Below are 22,034 nucleotides of genomic sequence, written 5' to 3' on the forward strand. Positions count from 1 at the left end.
TTACCAAAAGCTATGCTTCTGAAAAGCACCTGAGTTAAGATCTTTGCTTAAAATTGGCTTCTTGGTGCAATTGTTCAGTTTTTGTCCCATCATTCGCCTAATTAAAGCATCATCTGTGTTTGGAAACAACTGTTTTGTGATTCCTGCAAAATAAAGATATGATATATATGAGGTCTCCAAATCAGGGAAGCCACAGGATGTATGATCTAAAATGCATTTATGGCATCTTTGAAATTTCCAGGTACTTCACCTTCAGCTCTAGTTACTTTGCTGTCTTCATTCACTACTTCATAGATTTTGCATGTGCCAGCTTTTGCTTTTCTCTGTGCCTTCCATATTGCTGTGCCTGCTCTTGGCAAAGTCAAAGGGAACTCCAGGGTCGCCAGGGCTTCCTGTAAGTGATTTGTGTTTGCTCATCCTCTCTTCCTTTGTTCTTGATCAGAGAGTCCTATTCCTATCCTCATCAGTCCTCATGCCTCTGAGTCTTACAGGTTTTGTTCATTAATTTTCATTTGCAGTGAAGTCTCCTTCCCCAAACATTTCCCTTCTGTCTTGCCTAGCTAACTTTTTTTGAATGCAAAAAACCTAACAGGACTCAACATCAGGAATGCATCTCCTGCTCTCCTCCTCTCCATCATCTTCCCTTCCTTTGATTTTTTTCCTCTTTCATTTCATTTTGAAGTCTTATAGTTTCCATCTTCTTCAAATAATCTAACTCATTTTCTACAGTTCTAGAACTCCTAGGCTTCCTTCTTATTTTTCTTCTTCTCTTGTATAATGTTGACACTTTTCTATTTGAATTCAGGAGTGTTCTCATTTCCCTTAACAAACTACTTTGACTTCTCTATAGGCTCCCCTTTGCCACTGAATTCTCCATAGCATGCTGTATTCAGTGTCCTGATTATCTTCTCTGCTTCCCTTTTCAGTTTTGCCTAGACCCTTCCCCAGAATCCACCTCTAGAAAAGTCACTAGTTGCTCTTAGAATCCTAGAATCATTTAGGTTGGAAAAGACCCTTAAGATCATTGAGTCCAACTGTTCTTCTAATCCCATGAAATCTTAATTTTTCTCATACATCATTCTGAAATTGTCTCATCGCCTCTAAATATATTTTCACCATCTTACTCTCTCCTTTTCTCTCTCTTGACTTTGCGTCTTTTTCTCTAGCTACGTTCTTAAGGAAAAGAGGTTTCTGCAACTGATAACTTTTGAAAGTGCTGGCCAACTGCAACAAAACTGGACCAAGGTACAGGAACTGGAGCTAAGCTGGGAAGGGAACAGAGAGAACTGGGGAAGACCAAGGGAATGGCAATGGGTGAGGGATTCTAGTACAGGAATTTAGGCTATGTTGTTCAAGTATTAAGCTATAGGTGCGAATCCAATAAAAATCAGGCTTCATGTGCTCACAAAATACTGTTTTCTTTAAAGCTGCTGCTGCTGCCATCTGAAATTATTCTCTTTCCTATGCACCAAACATTTTCTGCCTTAAACCTCAGCATAAAACAAATTTTGTTTGCTTCTCTGATCACTGTTCCCGTCTTCTATACTTACTGTCTCATTTTGCCTCCAGCACCATTTAAAATGTCAGAATTCATAACATTCACTAACTTCAGAATACAGGAGATATTATTTTAAATTTTATCTGTGTCCTTTCTCTCCCTTCCCTTATCTGTTAATTGTCGTGCTCCAAGTTTGACTGTTGTAGATTCACCTTTCAAAGGCTAAAAAAATTTATAATATCACCATGCTGAGTAGCCATTTAAGTAAAACCCACAAAATAGTCACACAATAGAAATACTACCACTTAGCATTTCACTGACAGTATTTGTAACAGATGGGTTAAAAAAGTATGTAGCTGAAGAAGGAAATATGAAACAGCACATCACCTGAGTAGACCAGCTGTTAAGCATTACAGCCCCTCCCTCAGAGAAAGCCCTCTGTCAAGTCAGTGCCACATTGAGTAATGTTAAAAAGTCATCACCTATGATTTCCTGAACTTCATTCTGATTCATAGCTGGCTTCGCTGCTTTATCCTTTGAAGAGGAGGACTTTGCACCTGTCAGGCTGTGTGTAGCCATGTATTCATGTGTATAAAGTGCTTGCATCAAGTCATTTATAAACTTTTGAGGTTTGCTCTTGTTACAAAGTGCAATCTGCCACTTTTCGATCTTGAACTGGAAAACAAAATTGGTCATAGGCATAACTATTGCAGTTCTCTAGAAATATTACATAGTATTACCTCTGAAATATGTTTTTTTAATTTTTTCTTTAAACCACAATTTCAAAATTAATCTCTGCAAACTGTGTGCTTGAGATCAACATTAAACTTGTGTACCACTCAACATTTGCAACTGTACATGCAGGCTGAGTTTTTTTCAGGAGCAAGTGCAGGGCAGACTACGGACCCCATTCATCCTAGCAAACACTTCACCAAGCGATCCTTATTACTCACTGGTGGAGACAGGACATGTTCAGACATATCTAAATCCTTCTGCTTGCACTCCATGCAGGCTGGCTGCAGTCTAGTTCTGGCATGGACTCTGTACAGCCGTGGGAGCATGGCACTATGCCCAAGGTAATATTCCTGCCTCCGAGCAGGCATGCCTTAAGGACTGTGACATGTGGTCCTGGGATTTGAGAGGGACTTCTACACACAGCAGTAGTGCACCCTATGTATTTGAACTCTCCTAATGGGCAATTTTGAGCTACCTCTATTCAGTAAGGCTAGGTTGCTTAGAAAATTAGGTCTTTTTATTTCTCTGGAGATGTTAGGTCAAATTTGTGTATTGCAATATTCAGTCAAAACATCATACCTTGATAAATCTTAATAGATTTCTTTGAGTTTAGGACCTGTCTTCGTTTAGCCCACACCCAGGGCTAAACAATAGCAGTTTTTCTCTCACCCCATGTTCCTTCCCCAACCAAGGAAGGAAACTGGGAAAAAGAGGGAGACTCATAGGTTAAAATTTAACAGATTTTAATAAAATAATCAGTATCAGCAATAGCACAAAAACACACAAAAAGTATACTTAGCTACAGAGTTGCAGCAGGTTCCAGGAATACCAGTCACTGACAATGTGGGGGGGGGGGGACGGACACACGGACAGGGGGGACAGGACATGCTAGAACCTGATGTTAACGATATAGAATACATCTGTGGGCCAGCCTGGGTCAGCTGCCCTGGATTTAACTGCTAATGGCCTTGATCACCATGGCTGGCCACAAACTGTAACAAAATCCCAATGAAACCAGGACAGGACCCCACGACAACACATGAGAATGATTTCCACTGACTGTCATGACTCGGTGCATGAGAATGTTTATGTAAATCGTGAATGCAGAAGCTAGAATTTTTCTTTTGGTTGGGTCTTTATATTTTTCATATACAGCCTCTGTGCCTGAGATTACTCAATTATGCTCTGTTATAATTACAGAGAACAGGGGAACATCTTTACTCAGTATCTATATATATGTATTTCTGCTTAACTGCTGGCCAGTGTCTGCAACAAGAGCAGAAACATACCATTCTCCATTTACTCATTAACAGTTTAAACAGACTGCTGGTATCTTTCTTACATTATCTCTGAAACACTACCATTCCCCTTTGGCATCTAAAGCATTAGGCTGGAAATTATCCCTGGATCTCAGTATTTTCTTCATGCATTCTCACTGTGCCCTTAGTCACAGCTGTGCAAAGCCACCGAAATCAAAGCGAGTTTGAGAGCGTACCAGCACACTGAATTCAGTCTAGTGTTTCTCATGGAAAGAGCCTTCTGCACAAAAGAAGCTCATTAGTCACGTCATCAACTGAATGATGATAAAATGATTTTTACTAATGCTCATTTTTTATATTTGTTACTCTATAACAGCAAAGTTTGTACTGTATAAAGGTTTACTTTTTATGCCTGAAATTGCCTTTTAACTGACCTGTTTTTCGGTCTGTGGCTCCTCGTCTTCCACATTCAGAGTTATTGGTGAGCTGGAGTTACTATGCATAGCTGCATATGAATCTGCTAATGGATTGTTAGATGCCTTCCAAACAGCATGTGAATGCAGACTGGATGGAGATGATGTCACTCCCCCTTTGAGCAGTGCTTCAGCCATCCCTACCAGTTCCTCAAAATGGGTGACTGCCTGTGGCAACACTGAAATCAAATGGAAAGTGACAGGTAAAAGTAATTGAAGCTTTCAGACTCTGATTACATAAGGATGTATATTTTTGTAGTTAGATTCCCGTCGTACTGCCAAAGAGTCCAAGTAGTCAGCAAAAACGCTTTAACATACTTTTTCCTATTCTCTCAGCTTTTCCTGCCGTTCTACTGTCCCCACCCATGAAGATCTGGCCTCTGTTTCTAGAACAGGATAGATGAGATCTCTGCAAGGCTAAGAGGAACCATTAGTTTATGCTCATCATGGCACTAAATTGGCTATTTCTCTTTTTTCTTTTTGCTATCTCAAGATCTCTACAAGTCTGTAAAGCTATTGAATATGTGCTGAGTAATGTTATGTCTGATTTTTTTTTCCTTCAAAGAAGTTGCATAGACTGCATAGACTTTTTTCCCTTTTTTACTCTATAAAGAATATCTTTTAAATGGCCCTTTCTCCAAGTAATATGTATTTTCAAACATAAACTTTTATTGAGCCCATTAAAAAGAATCAATTCAGCAGAGCAAATTGAAGAATCAGCAAGATACAGAATCACTGAATTATCAGAAAATACTGTCGAAGACTAATACAAGTGCTTAAGATGTAAGGCAAGTGGACCTAAATGTGTAAGAAAAGTTGTGAGACACTAACAAAAGGTTTAAAAACAATATTCAGAAAAGTGGAGATGAATGAGTCAAAACAAGATGAATAATATATGGAACAGAATCAGGTGGGCAAGGAAACTGATAAGCACTTGCAAAATCATATGACAATAAAAAGAGAGATACTAGGCTGTCTAGGCATGGTATGACGTAGCTGGCAAGAAGTAGCAAATCCTCTTTAAACCTTATTCATTCACTAATGTTTTGAAATTTTTGGATTCAGTCTTGGCTGCCCCAGAGTAAGGGACAGGGACAAGTAAGAAGGGCTTCAGAGATGATCACTAAATTATGAAGGATTCATTTATAAAAGGACAAAATGGTTCAGCTCTGGGAAAGGGCTACATTTGTTGTACCTGGAACTAATTCAGATTATCAATAATGAGGAATTACTAAAGTAATTAGAAAGGAGATCATTCCAGAATAAAGAAAATTTCAGTAGATCAAGAATAACTGTTAATAAATAAGATTAGCTGGACTGGTCAGTGGAGTGTTTGAGCTTAGCTGATGGTTATATACAGCATGCAGAAAGGTTCTCCTGGGAACAACTGACAGGATTTAGACAGATTTTTCCATTTCTAACACTATGATTGCATGGCCTCCATGTAAGACAGTTTTTTCTAAGTGCTGCTGGAATTAAATGTTGCCATGTATCAAAGACTTTGATGCTAATGGTAGGCCTTGATCGTGTCAGGTGCTTGAGCATCCATAATTCCCATCCAAATGGCCTCTTATAAATCAAGCTTTTCATGACCTTCAGGCCTTCCTCTTCAACAAAATACCTCCCCTGACTTTACCTTGAAGCATCACCAGGGACTGCCTTAGGCGGCAGTTTTCTCTCGTGGTGTCTGTCAACTTCCTCTTGAGACTTTTTATTTTGGCACACAGTTCTACCTTGGATAGTTGAAATAAAGGCTCTTCATCATCACTGCTACTTTCACTGTACAGAAAATTGCTTCCTGAATATGTTCCTCTCTGGAAAAAAAAACCCCCAACAAACAAAACGTGCTATCTAGAGCAACAACAACATAAAATTAAAGCATTAAAACTAACAAAATATCTGGCTAAATTGGAATATTCTCTTTGTACACAGAATGTATAAACAGACTTGATGCATTTTAATAATAGCTGTTACTGAAAGTAGATATTACCATTCCTATTAAAATTCAAAATGAAATGTCAGGGTAATACATAGCCATTAGGTACTTCTCTCTCTGTTCTCCATTCACCAATTTTCTAAGGTAGTGTCTTTTAGAACCATTAACTTCACTAAAACGAAAGTCTTACAGCCCCCCAAACAAATATATTTCAGTTTGCTTTTGCTTAATGCATTAAAATTGCTGAAGATGAGATGTTTACCTGTTTGTTAATTAAAGATGTTTCAAGTTGATTCAGGATGTTGGCAGGAGCAGATGCCTGTAATGATTTCTTTCTTTTTATATGCTTCCTCATCCTCCCCTGTAAACAAGAGCATAATAGTGACTTTGCATTCCTATAGAGCCTTTCATTACAGTATCTCATGGTATACCATAAACTTTTATTACTCTGCACTTGACATTCTTGGTTAGTATTTTTGAAAAATATGTTTATAACTTGTTTTTAAGATTTATGTTTTCTTTCCCCGCATTTTTTCACTGCAGACCTCAGCAAAATGCAAAGCTCAGAAAACCTGGTCCCTTCCCGTCCTTATGCAGTGGTCAGATTTCTGTCTTATGGGACAAAATGTAATGGAGCTACAGAGCATCCAAGTCTTGAATAACACTTCTCTCTTTAAATAGCAAATGACAAAATCTATTTGCCTAACTAATTACTCTGACAGGTTATTGTGCTGCGGTACCATGTGAAGATTGTCTGCATGCCTATCTTTACATATTTTGTGTGTTATATTGTCAAGAATCAATACTTACGGTCCATTTCATTCCATTACGGGCCTACCAATATCAGGTACATAAAGACAGAAACTCACCTGTTCTTTATCCAGGTCACTGTCTTCACTCTCTGAGAATATCATTTCTATCCTCTTCCTCTTGCCTTTTCCAAGGACTTGTATTTTTGTAATTTCATCTGCTCGTAATATCTTTTGCATCATTTCCACCAGCTCTTGGGGGTCATCTGAAGTGATGGGAAAAAAGGACAAAGCACAGAAAATCAGGTAGCAATACTTTACAACTAGATTAAAATTTCATATCAGACAAATGCTCTGGAACTGCACTCACCACTCATGTACACAACTTTCACCAGGTGCTTTTCTGTCTTTCTTTCTCCCACAGGCCAGCTTACTAGCACGTGCTTGTTTGGTTTCAGAAGCCTTTCTAGTTCATTGTCATCAGTGGGAAGGTCCTGTATCCATGAAGTCTCTCCAATTTGCAGTGAATTATTATTTACAAAATCAAACAGTGTGAATTTTTTCATTGTTAAGTGGTTTTCTTGTCACACAGACACTGCCTGTAGGACGTCATAGGAAAAGAAGCTGTTACCATGTCATGCCACAGGAATGTTACAAGAATACTTCAAAAAGCCCCAAACAACCCTCCTATTCCTGGATTTTAGGAATTACCTTGTATGAAAATATCCTGGATAAGGAAGTGAAAAGTAGCCAAGCAGCATGTTACAACTCCCCTGAAAGACGGGAGATGGTCTGCTCAATGCATGTACATCAGACAGTTGCCTCCAAAACCATGCACAGAAAACAGCTTTCACTTACAAGAGCCCTTGCTTCCATATCACTACCATGGCTAATCTATCTCCTGCCCAGGATCTCTATTACTATTACATTTGCCCCAACAAAACTTTTCAGTCCAGCCTCTGACTGAAAAAATACAGGTGTGATAACTTTCCCTAGAATGATGGAAGGTACTAGCTCTACGTGCTATTAAAAGGGATGTATGACTTCCAGGGCTGTATTAATCATCTCACGGGCAGCAAGATGTACAATTGCAGCCACGAAAAACCAACCCAGAACAACCCAGGACAACTGACTGGATGAGGTATGACACATTCTGGCAATGGAAAATTTGATGTACAAAAGAAACGACAGGCTGAGGACTGGAAGAGAGCTGGGCTGCTTCATGAAGAATAACAGCAACAAGGAGAACCCAGACCCAAATATACAGCTAAATCTTTTGCTTACATAAAACAACATTTTTAAAGCAAAGGACCATCTCTGGACTTTTTAAAGCACTGACACTCCCCACTGGGAGAAGGGAAAAAGTCATACTTTGTGCTTTATTTTTCTAATTAAGCTGATACGCCTTACCTGAATGTATGAAAGGTAACATACATTATTAAACTCTACTGGAAATGTAACTGGTTCATTTAAGTGCTTCCATTATACTCAGAGAAGATATTTTCTACTTTAAAAATATTAAATCAGATAAAACCAATACATAGAAAATCTGATTTTGTCAAACCTTCGTCTTCTTTCCAACAAACATATGGTTTGGCCTGTCAGTTCATAGATGTGAAGTAATTTTACAGAGCTGCAAACTCATGAATTCCCAGATGTGACAGCATGATTTGTGATTTACTTGGCTTCAATCAGTCAGAAGCAAATCTAGTGCCTCACGCAGAGGCTGTCAAAAAGGTAACTCAGAGCTAGGAAAGGAGAATTATGTGGAGCTTTTATGTCAAAGTGAGAAAATCTGGCTGCAGTGCTCTAAGAAGCAATGCCAATTCGTTTGCAGAAGCCCAGCTCCCCACTATTCACCATGTCTGTGCTATGCCTCAAAAGAGCTGTTTTTTCATACAGGGGTGAGCTTGTTAATTTGCGAAAGACAGCTGTGCTCTTGTCAACATGTTTACTGATACAATGAGGCAAGAGGCGTAAGAAATCGCCATTAAAAAGCGTATTAAATCATGCTTTTATGCAGAATGTGTTGAGTGTGATAGCAGTAGGTTCGTTAAGTAGTGCCCTGCTGAAGAAAGGAGACTGTGTTTGCAAGAATTCACATTAATTATCTTTAAAGCAAGTTAGAAAGACCAGGAAACATCCATCCCATGTAAATTCTGGAGAGGAAGCCGCCTGAATGTCTATGCCTGGCATGAATCACTGGAGGCCTCATTCTGCCGCTGATCCGTGCTGAGTGGATCCTCACACCACAGGATGGGATCATTCTACGTTTTAAAACAGCCCAGGCATGCAATCACATTCATCATCAGTGTTTTTCCTTCTTTTTCAAACTGCTTTTGAGCATATACCCCAGTCAGCTTAACATTTCTCATCCAGCACGAAGACGTTAACTTCTACCCCCGATCAACCCGGGACAACAATCCCCATCATCGAGTTCTTCAGTTCTCAGATGAAGTACTTTGAGCTTTCCCCTCCTGGGCCCTTGGCAGTTGCGAGCAACTTCATTACGCTCCTAACAGCCCACATAAGGTCAGCAGAATTGCAGCAAAGTTGGAATGGCCAGTGTGCTAAGATTAACAGTTTATTGACTGACTTCTGTATTTTTTTTTAATGTTTCCCTGTAGTCCTCTAACAGTTTATATGTTGTCTCTCATTTTGTATTGAGACAAATAATACTCTCTGAGCTTGTGGTCTGCGCTTGTACAGGGTTAGCAAGCCAGCCCAGGATTTCCCGGAATGCACCAAATACACAGGCTGTTCACAGCACAGAGGGTAAGTGGTGATTCCCCATGGCACTGGGGCTACTCACATACACACTGTGCCGACCGAGCACATCAGTAGCAAGTCCAACAGTTTTTGGAAGGTATGAGACTTGCGTAGGTGTTATACAGCTTAATGAAGTCAATGGACATGCGGACTTCTCGATGTTCGGAGCCCACAACAGCAGCCTGGTGCCACTGGTAGACTCTGTGAAGCACGTGGCCAACAAGATCCCTCAAAGAATCTTTACACCAGACAAACACCTGGATCCACAAAAATCCATCCCGCCACTCAAAGCTAGGGGCAATTTCTACCATGGTCATGGCAGGACTCAGAGCTCAGCAGTTTGTCTACATTATCTATAAAGCTTTTTTGAGCTGTCAAAATTCTTGCCTGCAGTGGGAGGGTGTACTAGTAAACAGCTACACTGATTTCACCAAGAGTCTTAACAGCTGCCAAGTTAAAACATAACCTACATAGGATGCTGAGAGAAATAAGGAATGGATTTCACAAATAGTCATGGGAGGAGGGATGGAGTTGATCTGAAAGCCTCCTGGCAGCTTTCCAAGGCTTGTGCTCAGTCCTGTTGCTCCTGCTCCTTTTGAAGGGACCAAGGCAGGAAAGCAGTTGTGGGGCAGCAACAGAGACTGGCCAGGTCCCCTCTTCTGTTCTGCTGTGGCTCTGCTGGGCATCAGCTCAACTGCTTGCATTACAGATAAAATTATGAAACTATTACGTTGCCAAATAAAAGGAACACAGTGCAGTAGATGATTGTTAGTATTTTTCTGTTCTGGAGCTATGGCTTCAGCTCCTCCAGTAGACATTCATCAAACTACGTCTTTTCACAGAATTCATTGTGACAAGCCATGGGCCCTGGGGATAATACCCAGCTGTCTGCTGGCGTCTTCTCTAGCCAGTGATTAAAGGGAACGGAAAGGTAGAATAAAATGTCTCTAATGAGGAAAAGGAACAGTAAAATACTTCACTTACTGGAAGAGAAGTCCTGCAGTGTTTCCTCACCCTGTTCTCCCACCGGAGTCAATGTGAACCTTGACTGAGTCAGGACTGCTGCAGATGCCTCCCTCTAAAATGTTTTATTTGCCAAAATAGATCAAAGGCAAAATATACTGTATCATCAGGAAAAACAAAATCTTGGGGAGTAGGATTAATCTTACCAAACTTCTACTGCCTTAAAAGGGAGAGGTTGTCTAGCCATGTTTGGTTCAGTCACCACAGAGACAGAGGTGATTCATCTCACGCTAAGACATGCACCTAAAAGAGAGCAGATGACTTGCTGTCTGGGAGAGCCTATTTCTCTCTACGGACTATTCAGTGACTATACAGGGGTAGGTATGTCTCCTTACAGAAGCTGGCTTGGTCCAACCCATCCTATGTTAGCTTCTTCTATTCTTGAAGCTGTAGGATAGATTCCAATAGACCTTCTGCTATAGGGAGCCAAGAGGATGGAGCATGAAGTCTGTATCTGGTTCTCTGTTTCAAATCTTTCTTACACAGTTCTGCAAATATTCAAGTAAGATTTCTGTCACTGAGTGCTTTGTTCAGTGGTTTAATTGGAAGATATATAATCATTCACAGACATTACACTGTATGCAGCTACTAACCACAGAGACAGAATTATATGGCCTTTGAAAGCCACTTATGTTTTGCCAGTTACTTAATTCTGCTATGTTCTCCACTGGAGAACACTAGCTACTTATGCAAGTTTATGATTTATCACTGTTGTAATACACAAATCTGTCTTTACTTTTTCTCAAAGTGTCACCGGCAGAATTTAGGGCTTTTTGATCATGGGCCAGCCTACACGACACCAGGCCTGCTGGCGACAGACAGAGTACACCTGTCTCAAAGGGGGGAAAGGATCTTCGTGCTCGAAAGAGCTTTAGATTTGAAGGGGGAAAGGGATAAAACCAGGCTCATTAGAGATAAGCCTGGAGGCAGCATACCAATGTTTGAGGGACGGTGTGCTAGTGAGGTCCTTCGGACTGCATCTGGGCAAGAACAACCCCATGTATGAGTACAAGTTGGGGACAGACCTGTTGGAGACCAACGTAGGGGAAAGGGACCTGGGGGTCCTAGTGGACAACAGGATGACCATGAGCCAGCAGTGTGCCCTTGTGGCCAAGAAGGCCAATGGCATCCTGGGGTGTATTAGAAGGGGTGTGGTCAGCAGGTCGAGAGAGGTTCTCCTCCCCCTCTACTCTGCCCTGGTGAGGCCGCATCTGGAATATTGTGTCCAGTTCTTGGCCCCTCAGTTCAAGGACAGGGAACTCCTAGAGAGAGTCCAGCGCAGAGCCACGAAGATGATTAAGGGGGTGGAACATCTCCCTTATGAGGAAAGGCTGAGGGAGCTGGGTCTCTTTAGCTTGGAGAAGAGGAGACTGAGGGGTGACCTCATTAATGTTTATAAATATGTAAAGGGCAAGTGTCATGAGGATGGAGCCAGGCTCTTCTCAGTGACATCCATTGACAGGACAAGGGGCAACGAGTGCAAGCTGGAACACAGGAGGTTCCACATAAATATGAGGAAAAACTTCTTTACGGTGAGGGTGACCGAACACTGGAACAGGCTGCCCAGAGAGGCTGTGGAGTCAAAACCCGCCTGGATGCGTTCCTGTGTGATATGATCTAGGTAATCCTGCTCCGGCAGGGGGATTGGACTAGATGATCTTTCGAGGTCCCTTCCAATCCCTAACATTCTGTGATTCTGTGATTCTGTGACAAGATGACCCTCTTCCTGGATGAGGGAAAGGCTGTGGATGTTGTCTACCTAGACTTTAGTAAAGCCCTTCCCATTTCCTGCAGCATTCTCCTGGAGAAACTGACTGCTCATGGCTTGGATGGGCGTACTCTTTGCTGGGTAAAAAACTGGCTGGATGGCCAAGCCCAAAGAGTTGTGGTGAATGGAGTTAAATCCAGTTGGCAGCGGTCACAAGTGGTGTTCCCCAGGCCTCAGTATTAGGGCCTTTAATGTCTTTATCAACGGTTTGGATGAGGGGATCGAGTGCACCCTCAGTAAGTTCACAGATGACACCAAGTTGGGCGGGAGTGTTGATCTGCTGGAGGGTAGGAAGGCTCTGCAGAGGCATCTGGACAGGTTGGATGGATGGGCCGAGGCCAACTGTATGAGGTTCAACAAGGGTCCTGCACTTGGGGCACAACAACTCCATGCAACAATACAGGCTTGGGGAAGAGTGGCTGGAAAGCTTCCTGATGGAAAAGACCTGGGGGTGTTGATGGATAGCCAGCTGAATATGAGCCAGCAGTGTGCCCAGGTGGCCAAGAAGGCCAACAGCATCCTGGCTTGTATCAGAAATAGTGTGGCCAGCAGGACTAGGGAAGTGATCGCCCCCCTGTACTCGGCCCTGATGAGGCTGCACCTCAAATACTGTGTTCAGTTTTGGGCCCCTCGCTACAAGAAAGACATTGAGGTGCTGGAGCGAGTCCAAAGAAGGGCAACGAAGCTGGTGAAGGGTCTAGAGCACAAGTGTTATGAGGAGCGGCTGAGGGAACTGGGGTTGTTTAGTCTGGAGAAAAGGAGGCTCAGGGGAGACCTACAACTACCTGAAAGGAGGTTTTAGCAAGGCAAGTGTTGGTCTCTTCTCCCAGGTAACAAGAAATAGGATGAGAGAAAACGGCCTCAAGTTGTGCCAGGGGAAGTTTAGATTGGATATCAGGAAAAATTTCTTCACAAAAGGGTTATCAAGCATTGGAACAGGCTGCCCAGGGAAGTGGTGGAGTCACCATCCCTGGAGATATTTAAAAGATGTGTAGATGTGGTGCTTAGGTACATGGTTTAGTGGTGGACTTGTCAGGTTAACGGTTGGACTTGATGATCTTAAAGGTCTTTTCCAACCAAAACAACTCTATGATTCTATGATTCTAAAAGTGGATAATCTGTAGAAGGGGGAAAAAAAAAAAGGAGCCATTTAATTTTAAAGCTCTGCAGAGGAAACACTAATTGGACTCTTAATTTTTACAAACATGTTAACACCTCACATTCTGCACAGATGCTACAAATTTGCACACAGAGTATTGTTACTAGGCAACCCAAAAAGCCAGAACAACAAAAAACCCCACAAAACACTGAAGTCATTTAAAGCATATCTCACCCTTTGACTGAATAGTCTGTTCCATTCAGCAGGAGAGCTGGCAGATGGCATGCTGAGATCATTATTTCTTTCCTTTCCGAAGACGCAGTGGAGAGTATTACAAATTTACAACATGAAATTGCAGGCCCACTCAATGGGTCTGATTCTGCCGTGGCTCAATATAGGGCTTTGCCACCGATTTCAGCAAGACAAGAAACTGTACTATAACCGTGCAACACAGATCTATAATAAAGTACTAACATTTTATATTGTCTAGCCTCTATGTTCAGCCTTCAATAACCCCAGTTTTTCTTGGGGAAAAAACCCACCTTTACTGAGCTACAAATTAATCTCTCTCACTCAAACTATTTATTTCCAAATCAGCATAATGAGCGGTAGTCACAGATTTGGTTTGTGATACTTTGACTAGGGTGTTTTACATTGAACTCGTCAGGACATTAAATACACTGTTGGTGTAAAACTCTTGGGCTACAATGAAATCTCGAAATTTCCAGTTCTCTGTAACAAATTTATGATGGAAAACATGACCATAATTAAATACGTTACACGCCTTGTTGTGGGTTCTAATCTTATTCCCCTGAAACCAGTGTAAGATTTACTAATTATTTCAGTGGAATTAGGCACTGTCAGAAGAATGCAGAAGTGCTGCACTGCTCAAAAGATTTACAGTGTGATATCTTAGTCATTTTATGGGAAAATATGACTTAGAAGCACAAATCTGCTGCTCTCAGCTGAGAAATACAGCGTACAGATTTTCCAGAAGCATCAGTATCGTTGTGTTCCAAATTCAGATGGAAATCTGGGGGAGCATCTATCAGAACATTACTGCAACTTTCAAGACTATAAATGCACAGAAACAATCCCATTTGTCTTCCACAAGAAGGATAAAACTACATTATTTTTATTATTTATATCCAACAGCTCACATCCTGACTGTAGATCGCTATCCTGGTATGACTAGCTATGAAATAATTTGAGATACTTTTCTAAGAAGCGATGCTATTCATGGTAAAGGAACATCTTCTGGCGTTACTTATGCAGATTGTCTTGTTGACTTCAAAGCCTCAGCAGCATTTACAGTCCACAGGATTATATGCAGAATTTGGCCCGTACCTTGTCCCACATGCTAAAATCCATTTGAGCGGCCCAAGGGATAATGAAGCCATTATTATTTTTCACAGTAGTGCCCTCCATGCCGTGAGTTTTAGCAACCTAGAAGTTCTATAGAATAACATTAATACCCAAATATGCCAAAGCCCTTTGTAGGACTGTGGCTTAAATCAAAAGCTTGAAGAAGTTTATTGGAAAAGCTCTGATTTTTGCATCGAACCATTAATTTTATTTGTACTAATGAGTGATAGGAAAGGATGAATGATGAAGTTATTAAACAGGTATATTTAGTATGTCTAGAAGTACTAAAATTTTGTTCTAACAATTTATTCAACTAACAGTGAAACATGGCCCTCGTTTTAACAAATTTCAAGGTAGCAACCTGCTATCATTATTGGGCTTTCAGGACAGGATTCAATTCTAGATGTGTACATTCAGGTGTCATTGGTGCACCAGGTATCTAAGTTACCTCTGTAATCACTGGACATCTAGGGATCGATTTGGCTTCCTAAACGTAAGTGTCTAGCACCAGCGTCCTCTGGTATTCTGCTTGGCCTTCAGCTGATACTCCAGAAGTGCAAATCCCCCACAGGTCTTTTATCACAACTGCCATCCCTTTGGAGATGTCTCAGCCTTGAGCAACTCCAACAGTCGTAAGAGTCAAGCCCCTATTGAACACAATTAAAGCTCCCTGGAGAGCAATTCAGCTTATTTCAAATGCTCTAGGGTGCAATTCAGGTGCCTAAAAATAAATGCATGGTGCAATCTTAGATACCATAAATTACTACACCCGGCCTCCAACTGCCTCTTCTGATGGGCACATATCTCATATAGGGCCTAGACCCTCTTCCAGGCTCACGAGGGTGGGTACTAACTCCAGGCACCTCAAATGGCACTAAACACATACATTTAGGGAAGCGAATTGTTCTCTGGGCCCCAATGTTTGAACTGAGTTTAAACAGGAGCTTAGATACCTCACATGCCTACAAACCACATGCATTTATTTATTGTATTTTAATCCCACACTCAGAGAAAGATCCCCATAAAGATAACAAGATGCAGGAAGTAATCTTAATTCTACATCACAGATTAGTATCTTTATTAAATAGCTTTTCACAGCTGACAGATGGAAATCTAATACCCACTTTGATTTGCTTATTCGCAAATGCCATGCTCAACAAAATGTATTAATATACAGACCAACAAAAATCAGCTTATTTATTGAACTGGATGAGATACCTAAGCTGCAGGAATATGAATAGTCACATGAAAGCTCTTTCCACGCAAGTTAATATATCCAAACTCTTAGAAGCATTAAGTAGCCTGGGAGGAGAAACAAGTCAGCATGGCTCTGTAGAGGTCAACACTTGGCCGTACTCATTCTGATCTGGCTTGGGTAATTCAACACAACACAACAGCTCCCAAATTAAAAAGGTTGAAGACCAGTGACGTATTCACTTATTTTGTCTAAAGACGTTTATGGGAAGGCAACATCATTAGGGAAAGTTTGACCACATACAAATCTGTGCTCAGGTGCAAAAACTGTGCACTTGCTCTATGTAACAGCCCAAGCAGTGAAATACCCTTTTCCTAAAAGGCTGAAAAAATATCACACATACTTCCCATGTGCAACTAATGTACTTTCAAATTGGACTTGTTCAAACAAACCCACTGATAACCTGATGTGAAAGTTTATAAGAGGAGGCATCTTACTCTTTTTATAAGGTGGCATAAGCTACCTTGTATCTTTCAATAAGTTGTGCTGCCCCAAAGCATTACTATCGGTGACATTCTCCCTTCAACTCTAAGAGCACAGAAGTGAAATACCAGCTAGGAAATTCCAGGCTTGAGCCCTGGTCAGTATTTCGTAATCTAGCTGCATCTTAACTATCCCTACTCGTATGTCTTTATTGGCTGTCAGAGGTGAGTGATGATAGATTAGAAGTCATGCTTGGTTAATACTCAAAGTGCCTGCTCTTTTATTCCAAAGCTCTTCCTCAATTGCTCTGGTTTTGCGGCATGTTGGTAGGAGGGAATGAACTTGATGATCTCCAGTTAAAAAAAAATAATCTGCGTTACTAGTAAAGGTCAAGAGCTAGAACAAGACACATATATGTTGTCCTCTTACTCCAGGGAATATTACTGCAACTAAGAGTAGTTCTGCATGCACTTAGGAGAAATGACAGAAAGGCATCTTCCCTGCAAGCAAAACAACCTCAAACCTTATTAGAGCTATTTTTTTCCCCTTCTGTAAAACTAAACGTCTTTTTAGTGCATGTAGTTCAACATAACTTCATGAATTAATATAAGAGCTGAACGACCAGTGTTGTATATCAGTCTGAAACAATCTTTAAGCAACTTCCAATTAGATACATAAAACACTAATGAAGTGCAATTCCCTCTGGGATGCCAGGCCACATTCAGATTGACAACTGCTACATTAAACACTGCCAAAAATGAATACAGAGCAAATTTTAACCAAGGACAAAGGGGCTGTAATAAAAAAAAAGCCATAGGAGCTTTAGCAGTATATTTCGATCTAGGCTCAAGATCAGCCTCTCTGTCTGCAAAGTCAATTTATGCCCACAGAATTCCTGCCAGCATTTTTCCAGCAACACTGTAAGCTGTGAGTGCATAACTGCATGGCTCATACTCCATTCGATTTACATTCAGTCTAATAAAGAGAGGGAATCAAAACGTGCAAGTCGTGTGAGTTGATGAACCTGCAAAATAAGGACAATTACCTTTACATATATGAAGCAGGCAGAATTTGGTTTTACGTGGTCACCTGACACCTGCAGATGGTAAAATGTTCCAGTCATGGAGGTGCCTAGTCTGCAGGACTAGAATCACGCAGTTTGGTCTTGGGTAAACCGAACAACCTTTACAGTTTGGCTTCTCTTTTCAAAGGATCTGAAATAATAATACATATTTACCTAACTTCAAGGATATTGTGAGAATTAACTAATGCTAGTGTGCCTTCCAAAGCACTGTATGGAGCAAACAATTTAACAGGTTTTGCAGAACAAAGATTTGCAATAACCTTGCTGAATTTAGAACATATAGTTTCACATAACAGATTTTTTTTGAAATGTGATGCCTATATCAATGTGGAAATTGTTATTCTTTCAGCTGAAGAATGTATTTTATAAGGTTTAATTATCTACTAGAAACTCCTACAACATCATCTCGTACACCATGTTTAAACTGCTAGAAAGCACCCTGAGGACAGCATGTAACCTGTGAAGTAGAATATTGAGGGGGAAAGTCAATTATTTCATTGAATGAAGTTGATAATACTCAGATACTATGATATTTTCTGTATTTACTTGCTTGCTTCTTTAGTTTTTACTCTATTTACTTTGGTTCCTCTTTGATTAGAAAAAAAATAATTTGTTAAGAAGTATTAGACGATTAGAGAACCCTTCTAACCAGTTAAGTAGTTATTTAAACAGAATATTTTACTTAATTATAATTAATTAGTAGAAACACAGTCCTTAAAGTATACTTACAAACCAGTGAAAGGAAATGATCTTACCCTTTCACTTACTCAGCAACTCTTCTGAAATCATATCACGTATCATGTCCTGTTCTTATGTCCACACCACCAGACCTAGCACGTGACCTTTTTCTTTCGGCTCACTGATACAGGAAGTCTTACAACTGCAAGAGGAGGTCCACGAGGCCTGAATCTGTAGGAGCAGAGAAGTGCCTTCACAGATTGTGGAGTACCTTGAATCCCACAGCTCACGTTGGGGGAGGTCAGCAGATCTCTGCAGACATGGTTTCTCTGCTCAAAATAGCATCACATTTTCTTTTTGCATTTTTTTTCCTCCTTTCAGCCTCACGCATGGTAGTCAGCTAGGACTTTTAGTTTCTTTTAAAAAGAGTTGCTGAACCTCATGTAAATTACTGAGGAATATGCACTAGTCCATAGACTGTACTGCAATTCTGCATACAGGGCAAGAGTAAGGGAAGAAGGTATCTCTGCCTTCAGCCTTGCTGGGCAAGACTGCTAAGTCAGAGCAGGTTATCATGAGAGACTGGCTGAAAGAATGTTTTAGTTCAATGCTGCCTTGTCTCCCTGCAGGAAGGCTGCTGCTGCTACAACACATTCCCTGCTCAACTCTTCCATTAAACTGCAGAAGTTTGACATAATTTCCATGCTGTTCCCCTCCCTCACCCAACTTGAGAAAACAGGTAAACAACCGCATTCAAGAGTGACTGCAACCGGAGAATCAGGAGGGGACTCCTGTCCTGTCCCTTTCCACTGCAAACGTTTGCTGGTCGCCTCTGTTCTGTGGAGTCTCTAAAGCAGAACGTTCCTTTTTCATCCCTCTGCCCAAGAACTTCTCACCACTTCCTCCCCCGGCATTGCTCAAGTACAAGGCTGCTTCCAAGCCTCCTGCCGAAAACTTTAGCTATGCCCGTGACTGTCGCTGCTCTGTTTCCCTGTGATCCCCATCAAAACAAGCAGCTGCAGGATGCTACCTCCCATCTTTTCACATCTTGGCAAACGTGCGGCCACATCACGTGTACTCTGAAACAGCAGCAGTACTGCTTATTTATTTCAGGGTCGAGGGCTGCCTTCTTAGCTTATAAAACCCTTTCGGACTTGCTTCAGCCTCTCAACAACTTAGAGCTCTTTTTTGACCTGCCTTGCCATTCCACACACTCCTGTCACAGTTAGTCTCAAGACTTCGTTACCTTCTTTTACTTCCTCTTCTCCGAAATAGCGTCACCTCTGGGATTCTCCTTCTGAGGTCAAATCTCAGCTGAGAGGTTTTGTTTTAACCTTCTCTCTTCATTCCTTTTCTCTTCTCTGTTTATCATCCTCAAGATTTATGAAAAGTTCCCTGAAAAACATTCTGTAAAGAAGCTTACGTTAAAAATGCTATACATATAAAACTTCCTTTAATTTCTCTTTATTACTATTTGGGGGGAAAAAAAATCTACCCCCATATAGTTTGCTTATTTTTAATGTGAAATAACTTCAGCAACTTAAACTTTATTCACCATGGAAGTAATATTTTAACCACTACCAAACCCCGCAGTATTTAACATAGAGCAGTAATGAATATAAAGCAAGCCATAGCAGCAGTTGGCTATACATGTGAGACAGTCGACTCAGAAGCCTGGAGCAGTAGCTCTCTAAAAAATCATGCACGTCAGCATTTCTTGTGCTAAACTGTATTCTCTTTTGCATTTGAAAAAAAAAATAAGCAGTTCTCATGAAATTTATTATATCCTTTTGGCAAAATATTATCCTCAAGACACCAGTGAGCTCTAAGTCTTAGAACGAAAAAGCTTATAAACCTTAAACTAACAAGCTAACATTAGAGATTTGTCTGTCTCATGTTTTCTATGCACTGTTACCCGAGAACAATGTGAAAATAGCTGTTCCCTCTCACTTCTCTGCAATTCAACCTTGCCGTCACTGCTGTGCTACACTTCCTCCAGCGTGCCATGCTGAAGCAATTAATCAGTGCAGAGTGAAAGGTGTCAAAAAGTTTCCTGCTCCTGCAATATACTGCAGTGAAGCACTGCAGCAGGGCAGCGCGTTGCGGGGGGGATCACACTGATTTGCTTCACGTTACAGTGAGGTAACGTGAACCGTTTGAATAATCTCCAGGTATTCTGCATTAAAACCATTTTACTGCAGTGTACTGCGGTATTAGCAAAGATTTCAATATTGCACCACGTGATGCCACACAACCTTATAGCACTTGTCAGGTCCCAGGCAGTGAGGGAAAGCTTTAAATCAAAGGCTGCAATGTAGCAACTCTCTATTGTACAAAGTAACATGACAGAATATTTTGGCTCACTGTGTTGGCGTATAATATGAGATGATACAAAATTCCTGGAATAAAATATTATAGACCTAAAAGCCAATGTATTTTTTTTTCTTTCCTTACTTAGTCCCCCAACCCGATATCAAGAGAACCTTTCAATTAAAATGGCTTTCCCTAATATTAAGGGTAAAGTGTTACAACGTTATTAGCTCAGTGATAAATGAATTTTAGTATTCTAGAGATCATTTTTCCTGTTCTTATTTAAGATACCACAGATGTGTTTCCCTCCCTGTCCTTCCAGCTTGCATATTTTGTAGTTTAATTTAAATTTGCACACATGCTTTTCTATCTGGTTTTATGGCAGTCATATAAAGCAGTAACATTTCAATGTTATTCCAATGTTTACACAGAGCTTTTCATTATTTCTATAAAGTTTTGGAGGTGTCCCTCAAATTTACGTGCTTACATCAAAGATGCATGAAAAAAGTATGAATTTTGTCTCGAATTAACCGAACTTTTCCCCCCAGTAACACATGCAAACATAATATTGCAAAATAGTACCTGGATATATTTTCAGCACGTGATTTTTTGTGTTCGGTAGTATGAGGGAGTTTAGAACTGCATTTTCAAAGACCTCGGAAACAGTCTTTGAAAGTAGGGAGTATCATCAAAGTAACAGCTACAGAGCTAGTAACAGCGACAGGGATGAACTCCTGCTCTTATCTGCATTAGCAACCTGCACACGCCGGGATTTTTATGCTGTATGAGATGCATGAGCTGGGTCAAGGCGGCGAAGGCAAGGCGCAGGGGATGGCATTTGGTGCAGTTTACTGCAGGAAGGGGGTACACACACGGCATCGCTCTGTAACAGCCCTCGCTGCAGCAAGCCCCTGCGCCAGCCAACTTCTCCGCGGCTTTCGTGTAGGAAACTCTTGGCGAGCGTGCAGATCACACACCGCCCGGTACATCAGCACCGTACGGGGTGCGCGCTTTAACGCATAACCCAGGCGAAAGCTGGTTCTGTCCCTCCCGCAGACAGCTGTCGCCTAAATCCGAAACAGGGATCAGCTCGACACGAGGACCCCGATCACCTTGTCAGGATGTCTCTCATTCGCACTCCCCACTCCCTGCCCCCTGCGGCAGCTCTGCCACGAAACCAGCCGCGATCAGTGCCCCGGCCCCGGGGTCCGCCTGCCCGGGAAGCCGCTGCACACCGCCCTTCCCCCGCACAGACCTGCGCGGGCCGTCGCCGCCGCGACCCCGCGCCCCACCGCTCGCTGGCCTCCGCGGCGGCGGAAGCGGGGGCAGCCCCTCTCCCCCCGTGGATCCCCGGCCCGCGCAGGGAAGCCGCCCCCCGTACCTCGCAGCAGCCATTTTCCACCTCCCTCTGCAGCGGCTCCAGCGCGTGATGTCACCGCCCGCCCCGGTCAAGTCCCCGCGGTGGCGGGCTGCGCCGGGCGCCTTCCTCCCTCCCGGCGCCCCCCCCCACTCCCACTCACAGAATCACAGAATCAACCAGGTTGGAAGAGACCTCAGGGATCATCGAGTCCAACCGTTGCCCTGACACCACCCTGTCAACTAGACCATGG

The 22,034-nt window shown here is 41.8% G+C and overlaps 1 protein-coding gene across 1 annotated transcript; it reads right to left on the reverse strand.

Annotated features, from left to right (window-relative positions):
• Positions 1-22,004, reverse strand: BEND6 (BEN domain containing 6). Its single transcript, XM_068396477.1, has 11 exons — positions 21,806-22,004; positions 19,361-19,521; positions 18,192-18,345; positions 17,398-17,566; positions 7,021-7,249; positions 6,771-6,916; positions 6,164-6,262; positions 5,602-5,779; positions 3,927-4,144; positions 1,981-2,173; positions 1-143 (listed from the first exon to the last, which is right to left on the reverse strand). The coding sequence occupies exons 5-11, from the start codon at positions 7,214-7,216 to the stop codon at positions 1-3; spliced, it is 1,173 nt and encodes a 390-aa protein (XP_068252578.1). The 5' UTR covers positions 7,217-7,249; positions 17,398-17,566; positions 18,192-18,345; positions 19,361-19,521; positions 21,806-22,004.
• Positions 22,005-22,034: the final 30 nt, after the last annotated feature.

This window comes from Nyctibius grandis, chromosome 1 (assembly GCF_013368605.1).
Source record: "Nyctibius grandis isolate bNycGra1 chromosome 1, bNycGra1.pri, whole genome shotgun sequence".
NCBI lineage: Eukaryota > Metazoa > Chordata > Aves > Nyctibiiformes > Nyctibiidae > Nyctibius > Nyctibius grandis.

Bases quoted from the DNA above. Each gene is read 5' to 3' on its own strand.
- BEND6 (XM_068396477.1), bottom strand. From the start codon at position 7,216: ATGAAAAAATTCACACTGTTTGATTTTGTAAATAATAATTCACTGCAA. The intron at 5,780-6,163 runs GTAAACATCTCA...TTTTTTTTCCAG, and splicing joins CATCTTTAATTAACAAACAG to AGAGGAACATATTCAGGAAG. The intron at 144-1,980 runs GTGATGACTTTT...TTTATTTTGCAG, and splicing joins TGAAGTTCAGGAAATCATAG to GAATCACAAAACAGTTGTTT.